Source organism: Aegilops tauschii, chromosome 1, assembly GCF_002575655.3.
Source record: "Aegilops tauschii subsp. strangulata cultivar AL8/78 chromosome 1, Aet v6.0, whole genome shotgun sequence".
NCBI classification, from domain to species: Eukaryota; Viridiplantae; Streptophyta; class Magnoliopsida; order Poales; family Poaceae; genus Aegilops; species Aegilops tauschii.
Window position 1 is genome coordinate 448,415,707 of NC_053035.3, and position 18,524 is coordinate 448,434,230.

Below are 18,524 nucleotides of genomic sequence, written 5' to 3' on the forward strand. Positions count from 1 at the left end.
TCCAGTGGAGCCCTGGCCCCAGGCCAGACCCTCCGGCTCGGCGGCTTTGTCATGACCGCCGGCTCGGCCCTTAAGCCGACGATGACCTCTCAAGTCATCGAAAATCGCCTCCGCGTTGATCCCGAATACTCCTCCCGCATGGATCCAATGGAGTTATCGTCGTTGAACGAACTCCTGGATCGCATGGCCGCCTTGGGTGTCGCTACAGACTACGATTGGGTCGGGCTTAAACCCGACCAGAGAGAAATTAAAACTCCACCGATCACCCATCAGATAGCGGTAGTCGAGGAGCGGAGCAACTCTTCCACTATATTGAAGACGAACTATGTTCAGATCGCCGATCTCGAAGAGCCGGATATTTTCCGGCAGAAAAGCATGCCTCCTCCTTCGAACATAAAGTCGGATGACGAGCCTAAAAAATCGGTCGATAACCCGGAGCCCGAACTGTCCGGCCCGGTAGACCTCCAAACTCCGGATCCAAAATCGGGTCAGGGTTCGGATTCTATTCCACCCACCCGGACATAGACGCTCTCAGGAGCATCAAACAACAGTTTCAGGAAACGGTCCACCACTTCTGGGCCGGATTCCTCCTTGTTAAAAACAAGGTAAAAGACTGTCGCGACGAAGACGCGATAGCAGCATTCTCCAACAACTGCGCGGACGAAGGTATCCTTAACACCATCAATCGTTGTCGCATACCAAAGTTCGCTGACCAAGCAACTATCGTACAAAAGTACAGCGCGATGGAAAGCGCCTGGAAAACTCAGGCAGCTTGCTGGGAACCATCCCGGCTCCCCTTACAGGCAAAAAGTACGCGCCCTCGTGGCACGCCCAGCCGAACAGTCAAAAAACATAAACCTATTACGTTGCACGGCACCGTTCTGGAGGGATGGCTCAAAGGCCCATGCAAAATACACACGACGCCGGATACCGTGGCAACCCACAACCTTAGAGCATGTTGGATACTTCGGCAGGTGGCCAAGAGCGGCGAGGACATCCTTATCAAGGACACCCCAGAACAACACTCTCCAGCAAACGACGACAATAGAGTATTGGCAGTCTTCGAGACATTCGCTTCAAACAACAAGCGTAAAAGGGCCCTACGCAATCTCGCCGAAGTTTGCCAGGTCGCTGCAATTGACCCCTGGAACGACACGGCCATAACCTTCAACGCCAGTGACGAACCTAAATATAGAACAGTCCGAGCGCCAGCTGCCCTAGTCCTCAGTCCCATCGTGGACGGCTTTCGACTTACAGAGGTCCTCATGGACGGCAGCAGTGGACTAAACCTCATTTACGAGGAACGCTCCATAAGATGGAAATAGACATGAGCCGCATCGAGAAAAGCAACACAACCTTTCGAGGTATCATTCCCAGCCGGGAAGCTCGGTGTGCAGGAAAAATTACACTTAATGTGGTGTTCGGCACGTCGGAGAATTATCGGTCCGAAGAAATAACTTTCCAGGTGGCCCCTTTCAACAGTGGGTACCACGCCCTGTTAGGGCGAGAGGCTTTCATGCGCTTTCAAGCCATACCTCATTATGGGTATATGAAGCTAAAAATGCCCGGGCCTAATGGAATAATCACCCTTGTCATCGATCCGGACATAGCCCTCCGCGCCGAGAATAAAACCGCATCCTTGGCCCTCGAGGCATTGTCTGAGGCCCTTGCGGCCGAAGAACTAACCGCACTACGCTCCACCGTGGATAAGGACGATGTGATCCTGGACAAACGACCCAAATCCACTTCCTTCAAGCCAGCAGAAGAAATAGTCAAATTTCAGGTCCATCCAACAGACCCGAAGAAGACAGCGTCTATCGGAGCGCAACTCAGCCCTGTAGTCGACGCCGCACTACGAGACTTCCTGCGCGAAAACTGGGATATATTCGCCTGGCATCCTTTCGATATGCCAGGAATCCCGCGCGAGTTGGCCGAACATAGCCTCAACATACTAAAGGGATATAAGTCGGTCAAGCAAACTCTGCGGCGCTTTTCCGAACCCAAACGACAAGCTATGGGGGAGGAGCTAGCCAAACTCATCGAGGCCGGATTCATCAAAGACATTAAACATTCGGACTGGCTGGCAAACTTGGTAATGGTACCAAAGAAGGATAAATCCTGGCGCCTATGCGTCGATTTCAAAGACCTTAACAAGGCTTGCCCTAAGCATCCCTTCCCTCTTCCCCGTATTGATCAAATCATTGACGCTACCGCAGGTCACGACTCGCTGTGCTTCCTTGATGCATATTCCGGATACCATCAAATCAAAATGAAGGAGTCCGATCAAGCCGCAACAGCATTCATTACACGATACGGGCCGTTTTGCTTCAACACCATGCCTTTCGGGCTCAAGAACGCCGGCGCCACCTACCAGCGCATGATCCAAACATGCCTCGAGAAACAGATCAGCAAAACAGTGGAGGCCTACGTGGACGACGTCGTCATCAAAACTAGACACATCGAAACACTAATAAACGACTTGCGTCTCACATTTGACAACCTCCGCACATATGACATCAAGCTTAACCCGGAAAAGTGCGTCTTCGGCGTCCCCGCCGGTAAACTATTGGGCTTCATCGTTTCCAATAGAGGGATTGAAGCAAATCCAGCCAAAATCCGAGCTCTGTCGCAACTGGCTATGCCAACTGAACTCAAGCAGGTCCAAAAACACGCTGGGTGCGTGGCAGCTCTAAGCCGCTTTATCTCCAGGTTGGGAGAAAAGGCGCTGCCGCTCTATCGCCTTCTACACCGCCCGATAACTTCGAGTGGACAGACGCGGCGACGGCCGTACTGGAAGAAATAAAAGCCCTTCTGGCAAGCAACCCAATCCTGGCCGCGCCGAACGCCGGCGAACCAATGCTCTTATACATATCAGCAACACACCAGGTGGTGAGCGCCGTACTCGTCGTCAAACGAGAACGGGACGGACACAAATTTCCGCTCCAGAAGCCGGTATACTACGTATCCACCGTCCTCACACCATGCAAATCCCGGTACCCTCATTATCAAAAAAATAGCATATGCAGTTTTCATGGCATCTCGAAAATTGCGGCACTACTTTCAGGAGTGCTCTATCACGGTGGCCTCTGAAGTACCCCTCAATAATATAATTAACAACCGGGATGCAATGGGCCGGATTGCCAAATGGGCCATTGAGCTCCTGCCATTTGACATTACGTACAAACCACGTCGAGCCATCAAATCCCAGGTACTGGCTGACTTCGTCGCCGAATGGACAGAAGCCGAACTCCCTAAAGAGTACGGCGCATATTCCAACTGGGTGATGCATTTTGACGGCTCCAAGATGTTGGTAGGGCTAGGGGGCGTGCGTCGTATTAACTTCCCCCACAGGAGATATCATCCAGTACGTACTCCAAATATTATACACAGACTCCAACAACGCAGCCGAATACGAGGCCTTGCTACATGGCCTCCGGATGGCCGTATCAATGGGCATACAACGCCTAGAGGTGCGCGGGGACTCAAACCTTGCAATATCCCAAATTAATGGAGACTTTGATGCCAAAGATCCAAAGATGGCAGCTTATTGCAATGTCGTTTTGAAGATGTCGGCTCGGTTCGAGGGACTCGAATTCCATCACATCACCCACGAAAGTAACCAGGCGGCAGACGTCCTTGCTCGCATCGGTGCTAAGAGCGACCCCGTCCCACCTAACATCTTCCTCGAAAGGCTCTTTAAGCCATCCGTGGTATGGCAAGGGGGAGATAGCAACGACAGTCACGTTCCGAACACAAACACAGATAACGAACACGCCGATATCTTCGAAGGCTCAACCACCGAAGTAACACCATCGGCCCACCTCCTAATGGTAGTAATTGCCCCGTGGACCGAACCATTCTTGGCCTACTTTAATAGGAAGGAGCTCCCAGAAGATCAGAACGAGGCTCGCCGCATCGTCCGGCGTTCGAAGGCCTATAAAGTTCACGAAGGAGAGCTCTACAAGAAAAGCGCTACCGGAGCCCTTCAACGGTGTATCTCCGAGGAGGAGGGGTGGCAACTCTTGGCAGAAATTCACGCCGGTCTCGGTGGGCACCACGCCGCAGCCCGGGCACTTGTCAGCAAGGCCTTCCGTACAGGATTTTACTGGCCTATGGCCCAGGCAGACGCACAGGACCTCGTCCAGCGCTGTGTCGGATGCCAACTCTTCGCCAACCAAAGCGATATGCCCCCAACCGCTCTACAAACAATCCCCATTACATGGCCCTTTGCGGTCTGGGGCTTGGACATGGTCGGACCCCTTAAAGGCGGAAGCCATAAGAAAAAATATCTGCTGGTCATGGTGGACAAATTCACCAAGTGGATAGAGGCTAGACCAGTTAAAACGGCCGAGTCCGGACTGGTGATTGCATTTATATCCGATGTGGTACACCGTTACGGTGTACCGCACACCATCATCACCGATAATGGTTCAAATTTCACAGCTGACGAGGTGAAAACCTGGTGTGCTAATCTGGGCATTAAGCTCGATTACGCCTCTGTCTACCACCCGCAAACAAACGGTCAAGTCGAGCAAGCTAATGGTCTTATTATGAGTGGCATCAAACCCAGACTAGTGCGGTCTTTGAAATAATCAGACAAACACTGGGTCGAGGAGCTCGACTCTGTACTCTGGGGGCTGCGGACCACGCCCAATCGTACTACCGGATACACACCTTTCTTCATGGTGTACGGTGCAGAGGCTGTATTTCCCTGCGATATTATACATGACTCACCTCGAGTGCGTATGTACGAAGAGAAAGAGGCCGAGTTGGATCGGCAGGACAGCCTAGACGCCCTGGAGGAGGAGCGCGACGTCGCCAAAGCCCGTTCAGCATTTTATCAATAGCAGGCTCGAAGATATCAAAGCAGAGAAGTACGGGCCAAGACTCACAACGCTGGCGAACTCATTCTATGCTTGCCGGAGAAGAAAAAGGACAAACTCAAGCCCAAATGGGAGGGTACCTTCATAATTGACGAAGTTCTTACCGGAGGAGCGTACCGTCTTCGTGACGCATCAGACAATCGCCTAGAGCCGAACCCCTGCAATGCGGCCAGACTCCGAAGGTTCTATGCCTAGCGCTGAGCACTTTGTTAGTCTCCTTCTCCCTTACAGTTTCCATAACTCTTTCCCCCTTTTTACACAATTTTATCGCTGTAAAGCTCTCATTCGGCTTGACCGAATACTGCTGACGTACACATTTTTACAAACGTACGCTCATATACCTGGGGGCTTCTTTTAACAGAAGCTTGTTAATATTACCTGCCGAGCATTAAGCTCATCACACATACGCGTTTTTTTCGTATGTCTTTTCTTCACCATTATATGCATCGATATGACTTAAATTTTGGCCAAGCTGGGTTGCCTAGCTCCTGTGCTTACCCCTACGTTCCCAATTGTTCGGCAAGGTGGTAAAGGGAGCACCTCTGCGATTGTTACTGCCGGGTCATCCGGATGTGTACCTCAGACTGGGTGAAGCCGAAAGCTAGTGTTCTTAAGGGAATATTCGGTCAGTGGATGAAAAATACTTTTTTGCACTCACTCTATTGTGAACCCCCAGAAGCTATACACACCGTGATTCTCACATCACAATTCTGACATGTCTACTAATGCATGCATACCCAGGGAAAGGAACCCTTAACGGAACTATTTTCCCTGGAAGATGTTTCTTACAACCTCAATGTAATATAACATAACTAGCCGGATACAACTTGTCTGTTCAAGCAACTATGACCCCTACGCTTAGTTTTCCACGCATACCCCAGCCTACTCGGCCGCGACGGTATTCAGAAACACTCCGCACCTTTGGGACCGGAGGTTGAAGCGAAAAGGTCTGCCATGACAAATGATATACAATTCAGCTAGAATTCCATACGGTGAGGAAAGTACATAGTCACTTGGATTCAAACACTTCCTCCTCTATACCGTCCAACATGTGATCTAACTTACAATCCTGTTGGGAATATTTGGCGGCCACCCCTACTTGGTCATACACCAAGCTAACGGGAATTTCTTCCCCATTCGGCCCTACCGGTCCGACCCGAGCCATGTGATTAGGATCAAGCTTGGTATACCGAGTCTTCACCATGGCCCAAGCCTCACGCGCACCCTCTCGACAGGCCGATATCTTCCATAGCCGGATACGCCCCCGCGCTCCTTTGAACCGCTCTACAAGCTCCTCCATACTTCCTGGAGGGGAGGCGGATGGCCATAGAGCCTTGGCAACACTCCGCATCGCCAGCCGCGCTTGTTCATGCACTTGCGACAGCTTTTGCAGCAGATCACTCGATGATCCGGACACCTCCTCTTCAGGACGGCCCGTTAATATACCTGCAATCATAGCTATATCAGTTTCTTATATCGCCGAACTACTTTCAAAATAGTTCAGATACATACTGAATATGCCGCCCCGCAGCTGCTTGTTCTCCTTCACGGAATCGGCTAGCTGGGCCCGCATATCTTTTAGCTCTTCGCCTAGCTGGGTCTTGCAATCCTGGAGCTAGTTTTTCTCAATAATGGCCTGCTTCAGTACACGATCGCCTGTAGCTTGTAGCCTTTTGGCTTCTTGCTCATTCGCTTGCACGACTTCCAATGCCTCTTTGAGTCCCCCTGACCATTATGTCACGGTATAGGAAAGACTATTAGTATGGAGGGCATATAAGTATATTTTCTCGTTGGAAGGAGAATATTACCAGGTGGCGCCTTCTTGGACTTTTCCAGTTCGGCGGTAGCAGCATTTAGCTGCGTCCGACATTGTTCCAGCTCTTGGGATAGCAGGTTGTTCTTCTCTGTAAGAACCTGGCCATACAACGGTACTCAAGTCAGTTGTACCAACTGCTTTCAGTCCCGGGGGCTACTGGCATATGGTTATCCTATTCGGACAAAGAAAACTTACCCGCACATCTGTTAAATACTGCTTCGTGGCTCTACTAAGCCCATTTCGAGCAGTCCGGATGTACGCATCAGCCGAGCTGAAGGCATTAAATGCCTCTTCCGAGAACTCAGGGTCTCGTAAAACAGCCCTGCAGCGCCGATGGTTCATGGCGCTCTCCACTTCCGAGTTGGTGATGGACATATTCTCCGAACCCTCGGCCGAAGGACTGTCCGGCAATGTTCCTACGTCGGCTCCCGCCTTTCCAACGGGGTCTAAATCCAGGGCGCTGGGAGTACGGCTGGCCGGACCCTCGTATTTAGCCCGGTGAACCTTTTCCCTGGTGTCAAACAAGCATACAAGTTACAGTTGGATGTGACTGCTAAAGTATACCTTTATATCCTTACCTCTTCGACGAGGGACCGGTCGTGACTTCACCGACCTTCCTTTTAGAGGCCTTGCTCGGCGCCGGAGCCACTCTCTTTGGAGCCGCCCCTGGAGTAGCGTGACGTGCCGAACGCCTCCCCTGTGGAGCACGAGACAGTGCGAGGGGTGAGGCAGTGCGACGAAGCTCTTTCGAGGGAGATTTTTTCTCGACGACTTACGTGGGAAGCAGGAAGAAGACCAGGATAATCGGCGATAATGGCCACTTCCTTGCCATCGTAGCTTGCCTAGTAAAACACCCCTTCCGCGAGTACCACGAATATGTTCGAATCTTCTTCGGACCCAGGATCCAGCTCCCGGTTGTGGTCCTCGGGCTGTGGGGCGGGGCTGTAAAACTCCTCCGTGATTCTTCGCCAATGCTGTTGTAAGCAGATTAGAAATTCATCAAAGGTAATCCGGGAAGCGGAATGAGTAAAGCAGAAGGATTGGGACTTACCCAACTGGGAGGATTATACATAGAATATCCATCTCTGCGATTGATGCGAAGAAATTCCTCTTCCTCCCCTTTGAACAGCTCGGCCAGTATTTTGGCCAGAGCGGCGGGGGTACCCGGACCTTTTCGACCGCAGCGGGAGGCGTCGTCCTCCCCGTTGTAGTGCCACATTGGGAGCCCTCTATATTGAAGCGGCTGAACCCCTCGCGTTATGGAGGTCGCCATTACCTCAACCATTGTTAATCCGGACTGGGCGAGCGTCTTTATCTCGCCCAAAAGTTGACCAACCTCCGCACTGTTGTCCTCCTCAAGGCTCCGGGGGCGCCAACTATGGCGTTTCTTTAGCGGAACGCTTGCAAATTCAGGGAGACCCTTTCGAACTGGGTCGGGAAGTGCAACGTCCTCGATGTAGAACCATTCGGAAGGCCATTCTTTAGATGCCTTCCTTGGTGTGCCGGACAGGTATCCGGTATCGGCGATGCGCCATACTTCAGCTCCGCCCACTTCAAATATTGACCCCTCATGGTTACGCGGGACAAGACAGAACAATTTTCTCCACAGTTCAAAATGGGCTTCAACACCCAGAAATAGCTCGCATAAAGCAACATAACCTGCGATGTGCAGGATAGAGGTGGGAGTGAAGTTATGCAGCTGAAGGCCATAATATTCCAGAAGCCCTCAGAGGAATGGATGGACTGGAAATCCAACGCCTCTTATCAGATAGGGGACGAAGCACACTCGCTCCCCCCCCCCGGACGGATTAGGGGAGTCCTCCGCCTCAGCCACACCATTGAAGGAAGCCAGCCCTGCTCGAATAGGGACCAGATCCGCGGGAGGAAGAAATCCCTGTGTTTGCAATTTCGCTAACTGATTGTGAGACACAGAGCACTTCTCCCACTCGCTTTTCTTTGGGCTGGAGCGGGAGGAGGAGCCGGGAATGCTAGACATGCTGGAATGGTTTCTCCTAGCAGTCTACGGGGTTCTTCTCGGTGTGGCGTCGCATGGATCTGAGATCCAGTATCTTTAATAGGCGCGCTCCCTCGCGTGGACGGGGTGTTATTTGCAAAAATACCCTGACTTTCTGCATTCGCTCGACACGTGGAAGGCGAAGTTATTAGCACGCAGAAGCCGAGGGGAACAATATTGAGTCAACAGCCGAATACATTACTTGGAGAAGGGAACCCGCCTTGCAATGCCGAAGACAATCCGAACGCCGAACACCTCGTCATTGAAGCCTGGTTCGGGGGCTACTGAGGGAGTCCTGGACCAAGGGGTCCTCGGGCGTCCGGTCTGTTATCCGTGGGCCGGACTGATGGGCTGTGAAGACATGAAAACCGAAGATTGCACCCGTGTCCGGATTAGACTCTACTTGGTGTGGAAGGCAAGCTAGGCGACCGATTATGAAGATTTCCTCCTATGTAACTGACTCCATGTAACCCTAGATCTCTCCGTGTCTATATAAACCGGAGGGCATAGTCCGGATAGGCCAGATCATTATCATATACTCATAGGCTAGACTTCTAGGATTTAGCCATTACGATCTCGTGGTAGATCAACTCTTGTAACACTCATATTCATCAAGATCAATCAAGTAGGAAGTAGGGTATTACCTCCATAGAGAGGGCCCGAACCTGGGTAAAACATTGTGTCCCCCGTCTCCTGTTACCATCGATCCTAGACGCACAGTTCGGGACCCCCTACCCGAGATACGCCGGTTTTGACACCGACAACCGCCCACCGCCCACCGATCCATCGTCGCTGCTCTACAAGCTATAAAAGGATCTCCTCGGTGTCCCTCCATTAGCATCGTCTCCACGGCCCTTGCTCGATCTCTATATAAGTTGTGTTCTTCTGTTTCTTTTCACTCACCACAATCAAGCCATACGGGGAGCGCAAACATTGAAAAAGGCGAGCAGGCGAGGTTGATTTTGATGGCGTTCAACTCCTCGGCGGCGAGGCCATCCCATGGGGAGCGCCGCCTGTCTCTCCCCAGGCACGCGGCCTGTCCTCTCCAGTGTTGGTTCTCCATGCCTTTGCCGACATCGGGGGCGTGAGCCCCCTCTCCCTCTGCCTCCTGGTATGTGGGACACGTTGTGTCCCTCGCCTCGCACCCTTCTTCTTAATCAGTCATGTGCAAGGGAGGGCCAGCGGTACGGTTTGGCTTTGGAAGTCGGCCATCAAATCCTGCTGTACAACGCTGGTGAGATGCAACACCAAATATTTGAGTGGCGGCCATGGTGGCTGCAGGGCCTCGACCTGCTCTTCGATCCTTTTCTCTTCTTTTTCTTCTGAGAGGGAACGGTGCTCCGTACGCCGCATCCCCGAGCATGCCCCACCATGGTCGGATCCTAGCGGTCTGCGGCCTTCCTTGACAAGCGGCGTCACGCTCCATGGCGTTGGTGGAGGCGGCGATCGAGACGGCGGGCAGCGACAACGCGGAAGCCTGGATGTTGTGCGCCTGGCCATGAGGATCACGACCGACGAGCGGATGGACGACAATACCGTGGAGCTGTTGCTCTGCGACCAGCTGCTATTAGCGCCACCCGGTAGTTACCGAAAAAGGCTTTCGCCCCGCTTTATAGATAAAGCAAACCGCCCGAATCAAACAGCCAACAGAGTTCACACACACACAAACACACACTCAAAGTCACAGCCGCACAGAACGCACGGTACCAAAGGGGTTAATGCTGAGGGCACAGCTCAACAAGCCCTAAGAACAAAGGGACACACACAAAAAAAACCGCCACGGATGAGTCCAGCCTAATCAGGTTCCGGCGGTGGTGGCGGAAGCGGGGGCGCCATGCGGAAGGCCATCGATCGAAGGTCGGTGAGGAGGGTGTCGATGGTGCTCCGGTCCTGGGGGCGGCTAAGCGGCCGCCAAAGCTGCAAATAGCCACACATTTTGAAGATCGCGTCAGTCGCACGTCGCAAAGGAACTTTCTGAATAACGAGCTTGTTGCGAATATTCCAAAGCGTCCATGCAAGGATCCCAATGCACAACCATCTAATATGGCGGTAACGCGGGGAGGAGGCATCGATCTCCGCGAGTAGGTCAGGGAAGTTGGAATTGCACCACTGTCCGCCGACCGTTTCACTGAAGCACGACCACAGGAACTGGGCAGTGGAGCAGTTGAAGAAAATGTGGTTCGAATCCTCCACCGTGGCGCACAGGGGACACATCCCGTCCCCAGGGCCATTGCGCTTGAGGACTTCCACCCCAGAGGGGAGACGTCCCCGAATCCACTGCCAGAGGAATATCCGGATCTTGAGGGGGAGACGAATGTCCCAGATCAGGCTAAAGGGCTCAGGGGCCAGCGAAGGGGCGATGGCAGCATACAAAGACTTCGTGGAGAAGCATCCCGAGGGCTCCAGATGCCACGCCATGGAGTCGGTGGCGCCCTCTACCTGCATTGGCAAGAGAGCGATGTCCTGTAGAAGGGCGTCCCACGCGTCAACCTCCTGGGGGCCAAAGGAGCGCCGAAAGGCGAGGCGCCCTAAGTCAATAAGGGCCGCTTCGACGGAAATTCGGGGATCTGCCGCAATGGCAAATAAGCCCGGGAAGCGGGCGGCCAGAGGGGAATCTCCAAGCCAGCGGTCGAACCAAAACAGGGTCGAGGACCCGGAACCCACCGAGATGGAAGTGCCAATCCAGAGCACGGGGAGGAGCTGAATCACCGCCTGCCAGAACTGGGATCCCCCAAAGCGCTGGCAGAAAGCAAGAGGTTGTCCTCGGAGGTACTTATTCTGAATGATGGTAAGCCAGAGGCCGCCCTCCCCGTTGGCAATACGCCATAGCCATCGGGACAGGAGAGCAATGTTCATGCGACGGGAGGATAAGATCCCCAGACCTCCCTGGTCCTTGGGTTTGCAAATGTCCGGCCAGCTCACCATATGGTATTTTTGCTTGTCCCCCTCGCCAGCCCAGTAAAATCTGGACTGATATTTGGCCACCTCCTGGTGAAGCGTCTCATGGAGTCTATAGAAGCTCATGAGGAACCAGAGAAGGCTAGCCAGCGAGGAGTTGATGAGGATTACCCGCGCCGCCTTCGAGAGCCACCGGCCCTTCCAGGGCTCGACTCGGTGTTGCATCTGGGTCACGGAAGGGCGGAGGTCCGCTAATGCCGGCCACGCGCCGTGCGCCTCGCGCTGCGTAGTTTTGGTAACCTCGAGCGCCTGTAGCTCTTCATCCATGGCATGAAGTTGGAGCGGGCAAAGCTCCAGCGGTTCGCCTTCTCCCTGTCTGCACAGGAGGAGCAGGTTTCTCTGGCCACTTATCTCTCTGATTTTCTAGCTAGAAATTGCTCTTTTTTTATGTGCTTCACTTATTTCTACTAGATGCATGTTACTGCTCAAATTCTTTGTATTTCGCTTGGGATCTCGATGGACCTCATAATCTTCTCTGAATTTAATCGTGCTGCAGGACCAACGGGAGATGATCTCTAGACACTGCAGGAATTCATATGGATCGCCACCAATTTTGTTTGAAGATAACCGTGAAATGCATACATAAGAAACTAAAAAGATAGAAGTATACAGAGATCATTGATTCTCATAGTCACTTACCCACCAAGAAATCTACATGATAGTTTCTTTTGTAAAATGTATATAATTTTGTTTTTATTTCTCATAGTTTGTTATTTCCGTTGCCTTATCTTCAGTTAAGCACGTATTTTTTTAGAAGTTAACCGCATCTTAGTATCCTCTTTATGTACAGGCCAAGTAAATTTTATAGGTTCAATTATTAATTGTTGCACATAGTTGGATTTGTTTCTAAGTTCTGCTTTATTCTATAACAGTAGGGATGTAGTTCTCCAGAGTTCAGTGCTATGATTAAGTAATTCATGTAATGAGTAAATAGGTGACACTCAGATTGTCAGAATGTGCTTAGTGTAGTACATAAATAATCCTACAGATGAGTTACTTGTATAGCACTTTCTGTGGATTGCAGGTTTGTAATGCTTATTGTGTTTCTAGGTCTGTACAGCACGTAGGATCTTGCAAAGAGAGATGATTTTGAAGTTATTTCGTATTTGCTGTGTGTAGTGTACATGCAGTTTTTGTTTTGTTTCATGTGGTCCATCAAAAATCTACGAAATAATGTTCAGAGTTGTTAAAACAAGACTCGCCACATGAGTGAGACTAGCATGTTAAAGGCTTCAGGCACTGGAGAGAGCTCAGTCACAATTTATATGACAAAAGGAGCATGTTTATTTGTGTGAGGGAGTAAAGGGTGCATATTTACAGAGGATCGTGATGCTTTTAAAATTACAAGTACAGTAGTTCAGCATAGGACTTTCCCTGCTGCTCTAATCCGCTTGACCTGTTCAAGGGATGTTTTGTTGTTCCTGTGTGGTCGATGAAAATTGGTCAGAAACTGAGGTCTTCCAATCCACCACACAATACCTGCTAATCGACATCAACTACTATGCCTTACAGATTCATCCATTTTGATGTTTGAAGCATCTATTTTGAAGAGATTAAACGTATCTTTGGAATCTTGATTCCTGGGTCTGTATTCAGATCTATATTTTTTTAATATTTGTAACGGTTTGATTCTTGCAACCATTTGTTTGCCATTATCTGCATCTGCATGCAGATTAAAAATGGAAGAGAAATCAATGAACTGTATTATTTCTCAGTACATAGATCGGACAAATTTGATCGTATATATGGCATATTCAGATCTTTAAGGCATGGCCATCTCAGCAATAATCAGTAGCAATGTGTACTTCCTACTTTTTCTAAAATATATCGATCATGTGATTGAATAAATCTTTGCTTTCCAATTCACCTTTATACATTGCTTGCCTTATTGTAACGCCCAAAGTGTACACGTACATTTTTTCTCTAAAATCTAAATTAGTCAAATAAAAGAAATTAGCAAACTAGCATTACTATGCCGCAACGTATTTCGTCATGATGCATCAATGGGCGCGGCGCGGGTATCGCTAGTTTATTTTATTACAGAAAATGACCGCTGTCAAACATGTCTGGTTCAATCAGTCGCTCGCATACAGTGTAGGAGCACTCTGTGGTGACATTGCTGCACGAGTACCGTGAATGCCGTGGGCGTAGGCCAAGCTCACGCAGCTTCCCCGCCGCGAGCCCGAGCCTGCCACCGGCGGTCCACGTCCGACAAGAACAAAGCCAGCGCCGCCCGCGACGACCCGCCGTCGCTCCATGCCGCGGCCGCGGCCTCCTGGTGCTGCGCCGCGCGCGCCCTGAGCTCCCTGCCCTCCTCAGACTCCATGACCAGCCTCACCTTGCGCTCCACCTCGGCGGCCTCCACCAGCCCCCGCTGCCACCCGACCATCTCCGCGGCGAGCCCCATCTCCCCCACCATCAGCAGCTTGTTCATCTTCTGCTCCGTGTGTAGCGGCCCGCACAGCATCGGCACGCCCGCCGCCACGCCCTCCAGCACCGAGTTCCACCCGCAGTGCGTCACGAACGCGCCGGTGGCCCCGTGGCGGAGCACCTCGGCCTGCGGCGCCCACTGCTTGACGACCATGCCGCGGCCGCCGGTGCGCTCCAGGAACCCGTCCGGCAGGAGCGCGTTGAGGTCCGGATCGCCGCCGTGGGGCGCTCGCACGATCCACAGGAAACGGTGGCCGGACCTCTCCAGGCCGGCGGCGATCTCCTTGAGCTGCTCCGCGGAGTGGTTCGCTATGCCCGTGCTCCCGAAGCAGAGGAACACCACGCTGCGGTCCGGCTGCGCGTCTAGCCAGGCGAGACACTCGTGCCGCTCGTCCGCCTCGCCCTCGATGTCGCCGAGGAATGGCCCGAGTCCGACGCAGTACACCGGGGGCATGACCCGGCCGGCGGGGAGGCACCGAGGGTCCCTGAGAGCGGCCACCGCGCGAGCCTCCAACGACTCGACCGTGTTCATTAGGATGCCATGGGTGTCCGGGACCCGGGACAGCCCGGCCATCATCCTCTTGTACGTGTCGCTCTCCGGGTCCTCGAGCACCTCGGCGAACAGGTGAGAAGCCGGAACGGGCGGAAGGCCAAGGAACTCGACAGGGGCGTCGCCTAGCTCCCTGAAGCTTGTCCGGCTCCCCTCTCCGAGGACATAAGGAAGCTGGGCGAAGGCCGCGAGGGTGGCGGCGCCGGAGGTGAACATGACGTACCCGGGGATGCCGAGCCTCTTGGTGACCTCCAGCGCATCAGCTGGCACTGACACAGAGTCGACGACCACGGCGTGGACGCGCGTGGAGGAGCAGAGGAAGTCGTGGAGGCGGTCGTTGTAGCGGAGCAGGAGGCGGAGGTAGCTGGCGAGGAACTGCGGGCCGGGGGCTAGCCTGGGCGGGTCCTCCACAGGCGGGAGCGTGTGGAAGCGGACGGACGGCATGGCGGCGGCGACGCGGCCAACGGCGGCCGCGAACGCAGTGTCCCCCGTGACGGCGGGGTCGATGACCATCGCGACGGAGACGGCGTAGCCGTGCTCGAGGAGCGAGCCGGCGAGCCGCATCATGGGGACGAAGTGGCTCACGGCGATGCCGGGGTACAGAACCACCGTGTTCTCCATCTGCAGTGGATCGTCTTTGGCGCAGGGAGAGGATGGACCTGTGACGACCAGCTTTGAAGCCTTACTCCGTTCGTAGCTGGGTAGGTTGGCGTTAGTCTTTCATAGTCTTTACGTAGTACTACAGTTTGGCATGCAATTATATTCGGTTCAGATGTCATTATGGTCGAAACAACCACTGGTACACTGATCTAGACAGTCTATAATGCAAAATGAAATTTCAAACTACTCTCCTCCACTCCGCGTTCTTTCAGTGTCGTCCTTTTCGACAAACTCCTTTTCAGATTCTTTTCCACCAAATCAAATTTGTACTAGTTTTATAAACTTTGTATTCTCGTCCTCCTTCCCCTCGTGGCCATAGCGCATTCGATTTTGGGGACTGCTAAAACTCAGTCGACTGAGTTTTAGTGAAGTCTCAGTCGATGTTCCCGTTCGTTCAATCGTTTCCAGCTTTTCACGATCGCTGATGTCCCGAGTATTAGCCTGTTCTACTGGTGCGGCCGGCCCGTTATCTTTTTTTTCTCTTTGCCTTTTCGTCCGTGTTGTTGGACACTTGGAGATGGATACTACCGCAACGGGTGTTGTGTGTTCTTTCTTTGTCCATATTTTATTAGGCTTTCTTCTAGGCTGGGCTTTTTTCCAGTGCTCGTGTTGCCCATTTTCTCACGTTGGCCATTCATCTCCTTCACATGGCCACGTGCAAGTTTTTTTTTTTGCAAGACGTGAAAGACTAAAAGTTTATGTGTGTTTTTGTTGTTGTAGTAGTCTATGAACGGGCATGTTCACTTTTCATGTTTTTTACTAATTTTTTTGTTGCACTACATTTACACGTAATCATGCCGACTGCAATTGCAAGGGTTGCAACACGCCGGAAACTAAAGAGAGGGGGCGCCAATTTCATGTCCATCCTGAGCTGCATTTTCATATGGATTATAGCTTGTCTTGTGTGTGCCGCAGGTGTGGGAGTAACGACAAGGATTCATTTTTATTTTTTATTTTTTTGGGTGCCAGTTGCATGCCTATTTTTCCTGAGGTGCAAATACTTGCGGGCCATGTAGACTATAATAGCATGTCGGCCACTAGACTTGTAATTGCAAGTGTCGACACCCGACTGCAACTCATGTTCACTCCTGAGCTGCATTTTAATATGGGTTATAAGCCTGTCTTGTGTGCCGCCGTCGGAGTGGCCACAAGGATTCATTTTTACTTTTTATTTTTTTGGGTGCTTGCACGCCCATTTCCTGAGTTGCAACTGCATACAAGCCATGTCGACTGCAATTGCATGTCTGTCACTACACTCGCAACTGCAAGTGTCGGCACCCGACTGCAATTCATGTTCACCCCTGAGCTTCATTTTTATATGGGTTATAGCTTCTCTTGTGTGCCGCCGCCGGGGTGACGACAATGATACATTTTTATTTTCTATTTTTTGGGTGCTTGCATGCCCATTCCCGGAGTTCCAACTGCATGCGGGCCATGTCGACTATAATTGCATGTCTGTCACTAGATTTGCAACTGCAAGTGTCGGCACCCAACTGCAATTCATGCCCACCCTTGACCTGTATTTTCATATGGGTTATAACTTGTCTTGTGTGTTGCCGCCACAAGAGTGACAACAAGGATGCATTTTTTTTGGGTGCCAGCTGCATGCCCATTCCCTGAGTTGCAACTGCATGCGGGCCATGTCGACTGCAATTGCATGTCTGTCACCAGACTCGCAACTGCAAGTGTCGGCACCGACTGCAATTTTATGTTCACCACTGAGCTGCAATTTCTGGTGGGTTATAGCTTTTCTTCTGTGCCACCGTCGCCGGAGTAACGACGAGGATGCATTTTTTTTGGTGCCAGTTGCATGCCGATTCCCTGAGTTGCAACTGCATGCGGCCCATCTCGACATGCAATTGCATGTCTGCAACTAGACTCGCAACTGCAAGTGTCGGCTCCCGACTATAATTCATGTCCACCCCTGAGGTGCATTTTCATATGGGTTATAGCTTGTCTTGTGTGCCGTCGCCTGGGTGATGACAAGGACGCATTTTTTGGGTGCTAGTTGCATGTCCATTCCCTGAGTTGCAACTGCATGCGAGCCATGTGGACATGCAATTGCATGTCTACCACTAGACTCGCAACTGCAAGTGTCGGCGGCCAACTGCAATTCATGTCCACCTCTGAGCTTCATTTTTATATGTGTTATAGCTTGTCTTGCCGCCGCCGGGGTAACAGCAAGGATGCATTCTTTTTATTTTTTTCTGGGTGCCGGTTGCATGCCCATTCCCTGAGTTGCAACTGCATGTGGACCATGTCGACTGCAATTGCATGTATGCCACTAGACTCGCAACTGGGACTGTCGGCACCCAAATGCAATTCATATCCACCTCTGCATTTTCATATGGGTTATAGCTTGTCTTGTGGCCACCGCCGTCGAAGTGACGAAATGGATGCATTTTTATTTATTTTTTACTTTTTGGGTGCCAATTGCATATCCATTCCCTGAGCTCAGGAAAGCCGGGGGTAGTTGCATGTGTACACTAGGCATGCAACTACAAGTGTCACCATCCGACTGCAATTGCATGTCTTTTCAGCATGGTTGTATCTGGACTTTGTTTTGTTGGAGGGGCCGACGGGGAGTCTCACCAACGTCTTCTAACATTCTGCGAGAAATGTCTAGCCATCACTATTTTAATTTAGATATAGGTAGAGAGAGAGAGGGGAGAGGGAGAGAGGACGAGAGAAGGTCACACACGGGGGCCCGTACCTCGAAGGTGTCTATGACACAAGTCGCCGGCGTCGAGATCCACGGCCACGCTGGTGCGACTTCAGGCTAACTCGCGCCCTGCAGAGCAGATAAGGTACCTACCTGCCCAAGTAAATCAATCCCCACCGTTGTGTCTGCGCACCAAAATGCAGCACCCCTACTCCAGTTTTCTCTCTAGGGTTCACCTATGTGTGCCAAAATTACCATTCATAGAGAGATCCCATAGCAAGAGACTAGTTTAAATGTTAGAGTAACGACTGAGGTGCCAATAATTTTTTTGTTCTGCCTGTGTTTGTGTTTTTACTCGAGCGGAGCCCAATTTCTGATTGCTTCGAAATGAAGGATTCCCCTTTTTCTTGGGCAGTTTTTGATGTGTCTAATCGGAAATGAAGTGGCCAAAAAAATTTGAAGTAGCTTGTGAGCGGTTTTTGAAGTAGCCGCTGTCAGGTTCCAAGCACCTCTGTTTTTGTAAAACTGATAAAAAGAGCTGATTGTTTTCA

The 18,524-nt window shown here is 51.6% G+C and overlaps 1 protein-coding gene across 1 annotated transcript; it reads right to left on the reverse strand.

Annotated features, from left to right (window-relative positions):
• Positions 1-13,690: 13,690 nt before the first annotated feature.
• On the reverse strand, positions 13,691-15,462 carry LOC109772361 (anthocyanidin 5,3-O-glucosyltransferase-like). The gene has a single exon (XM_020331045.4). It carries the CDS (start codon positions 15,270-15,272, stop codon positions 13,830-13,832), a length of 1,443 nt encoding a protein of 480 aa, XP_020186634.1. The 5' UTR covers positions 15,273-15,462; the 3' UTR covers positions 13,691-13,829.
• Positions 15,463-18,524: the final 3,062 nt, after the last annotated feature.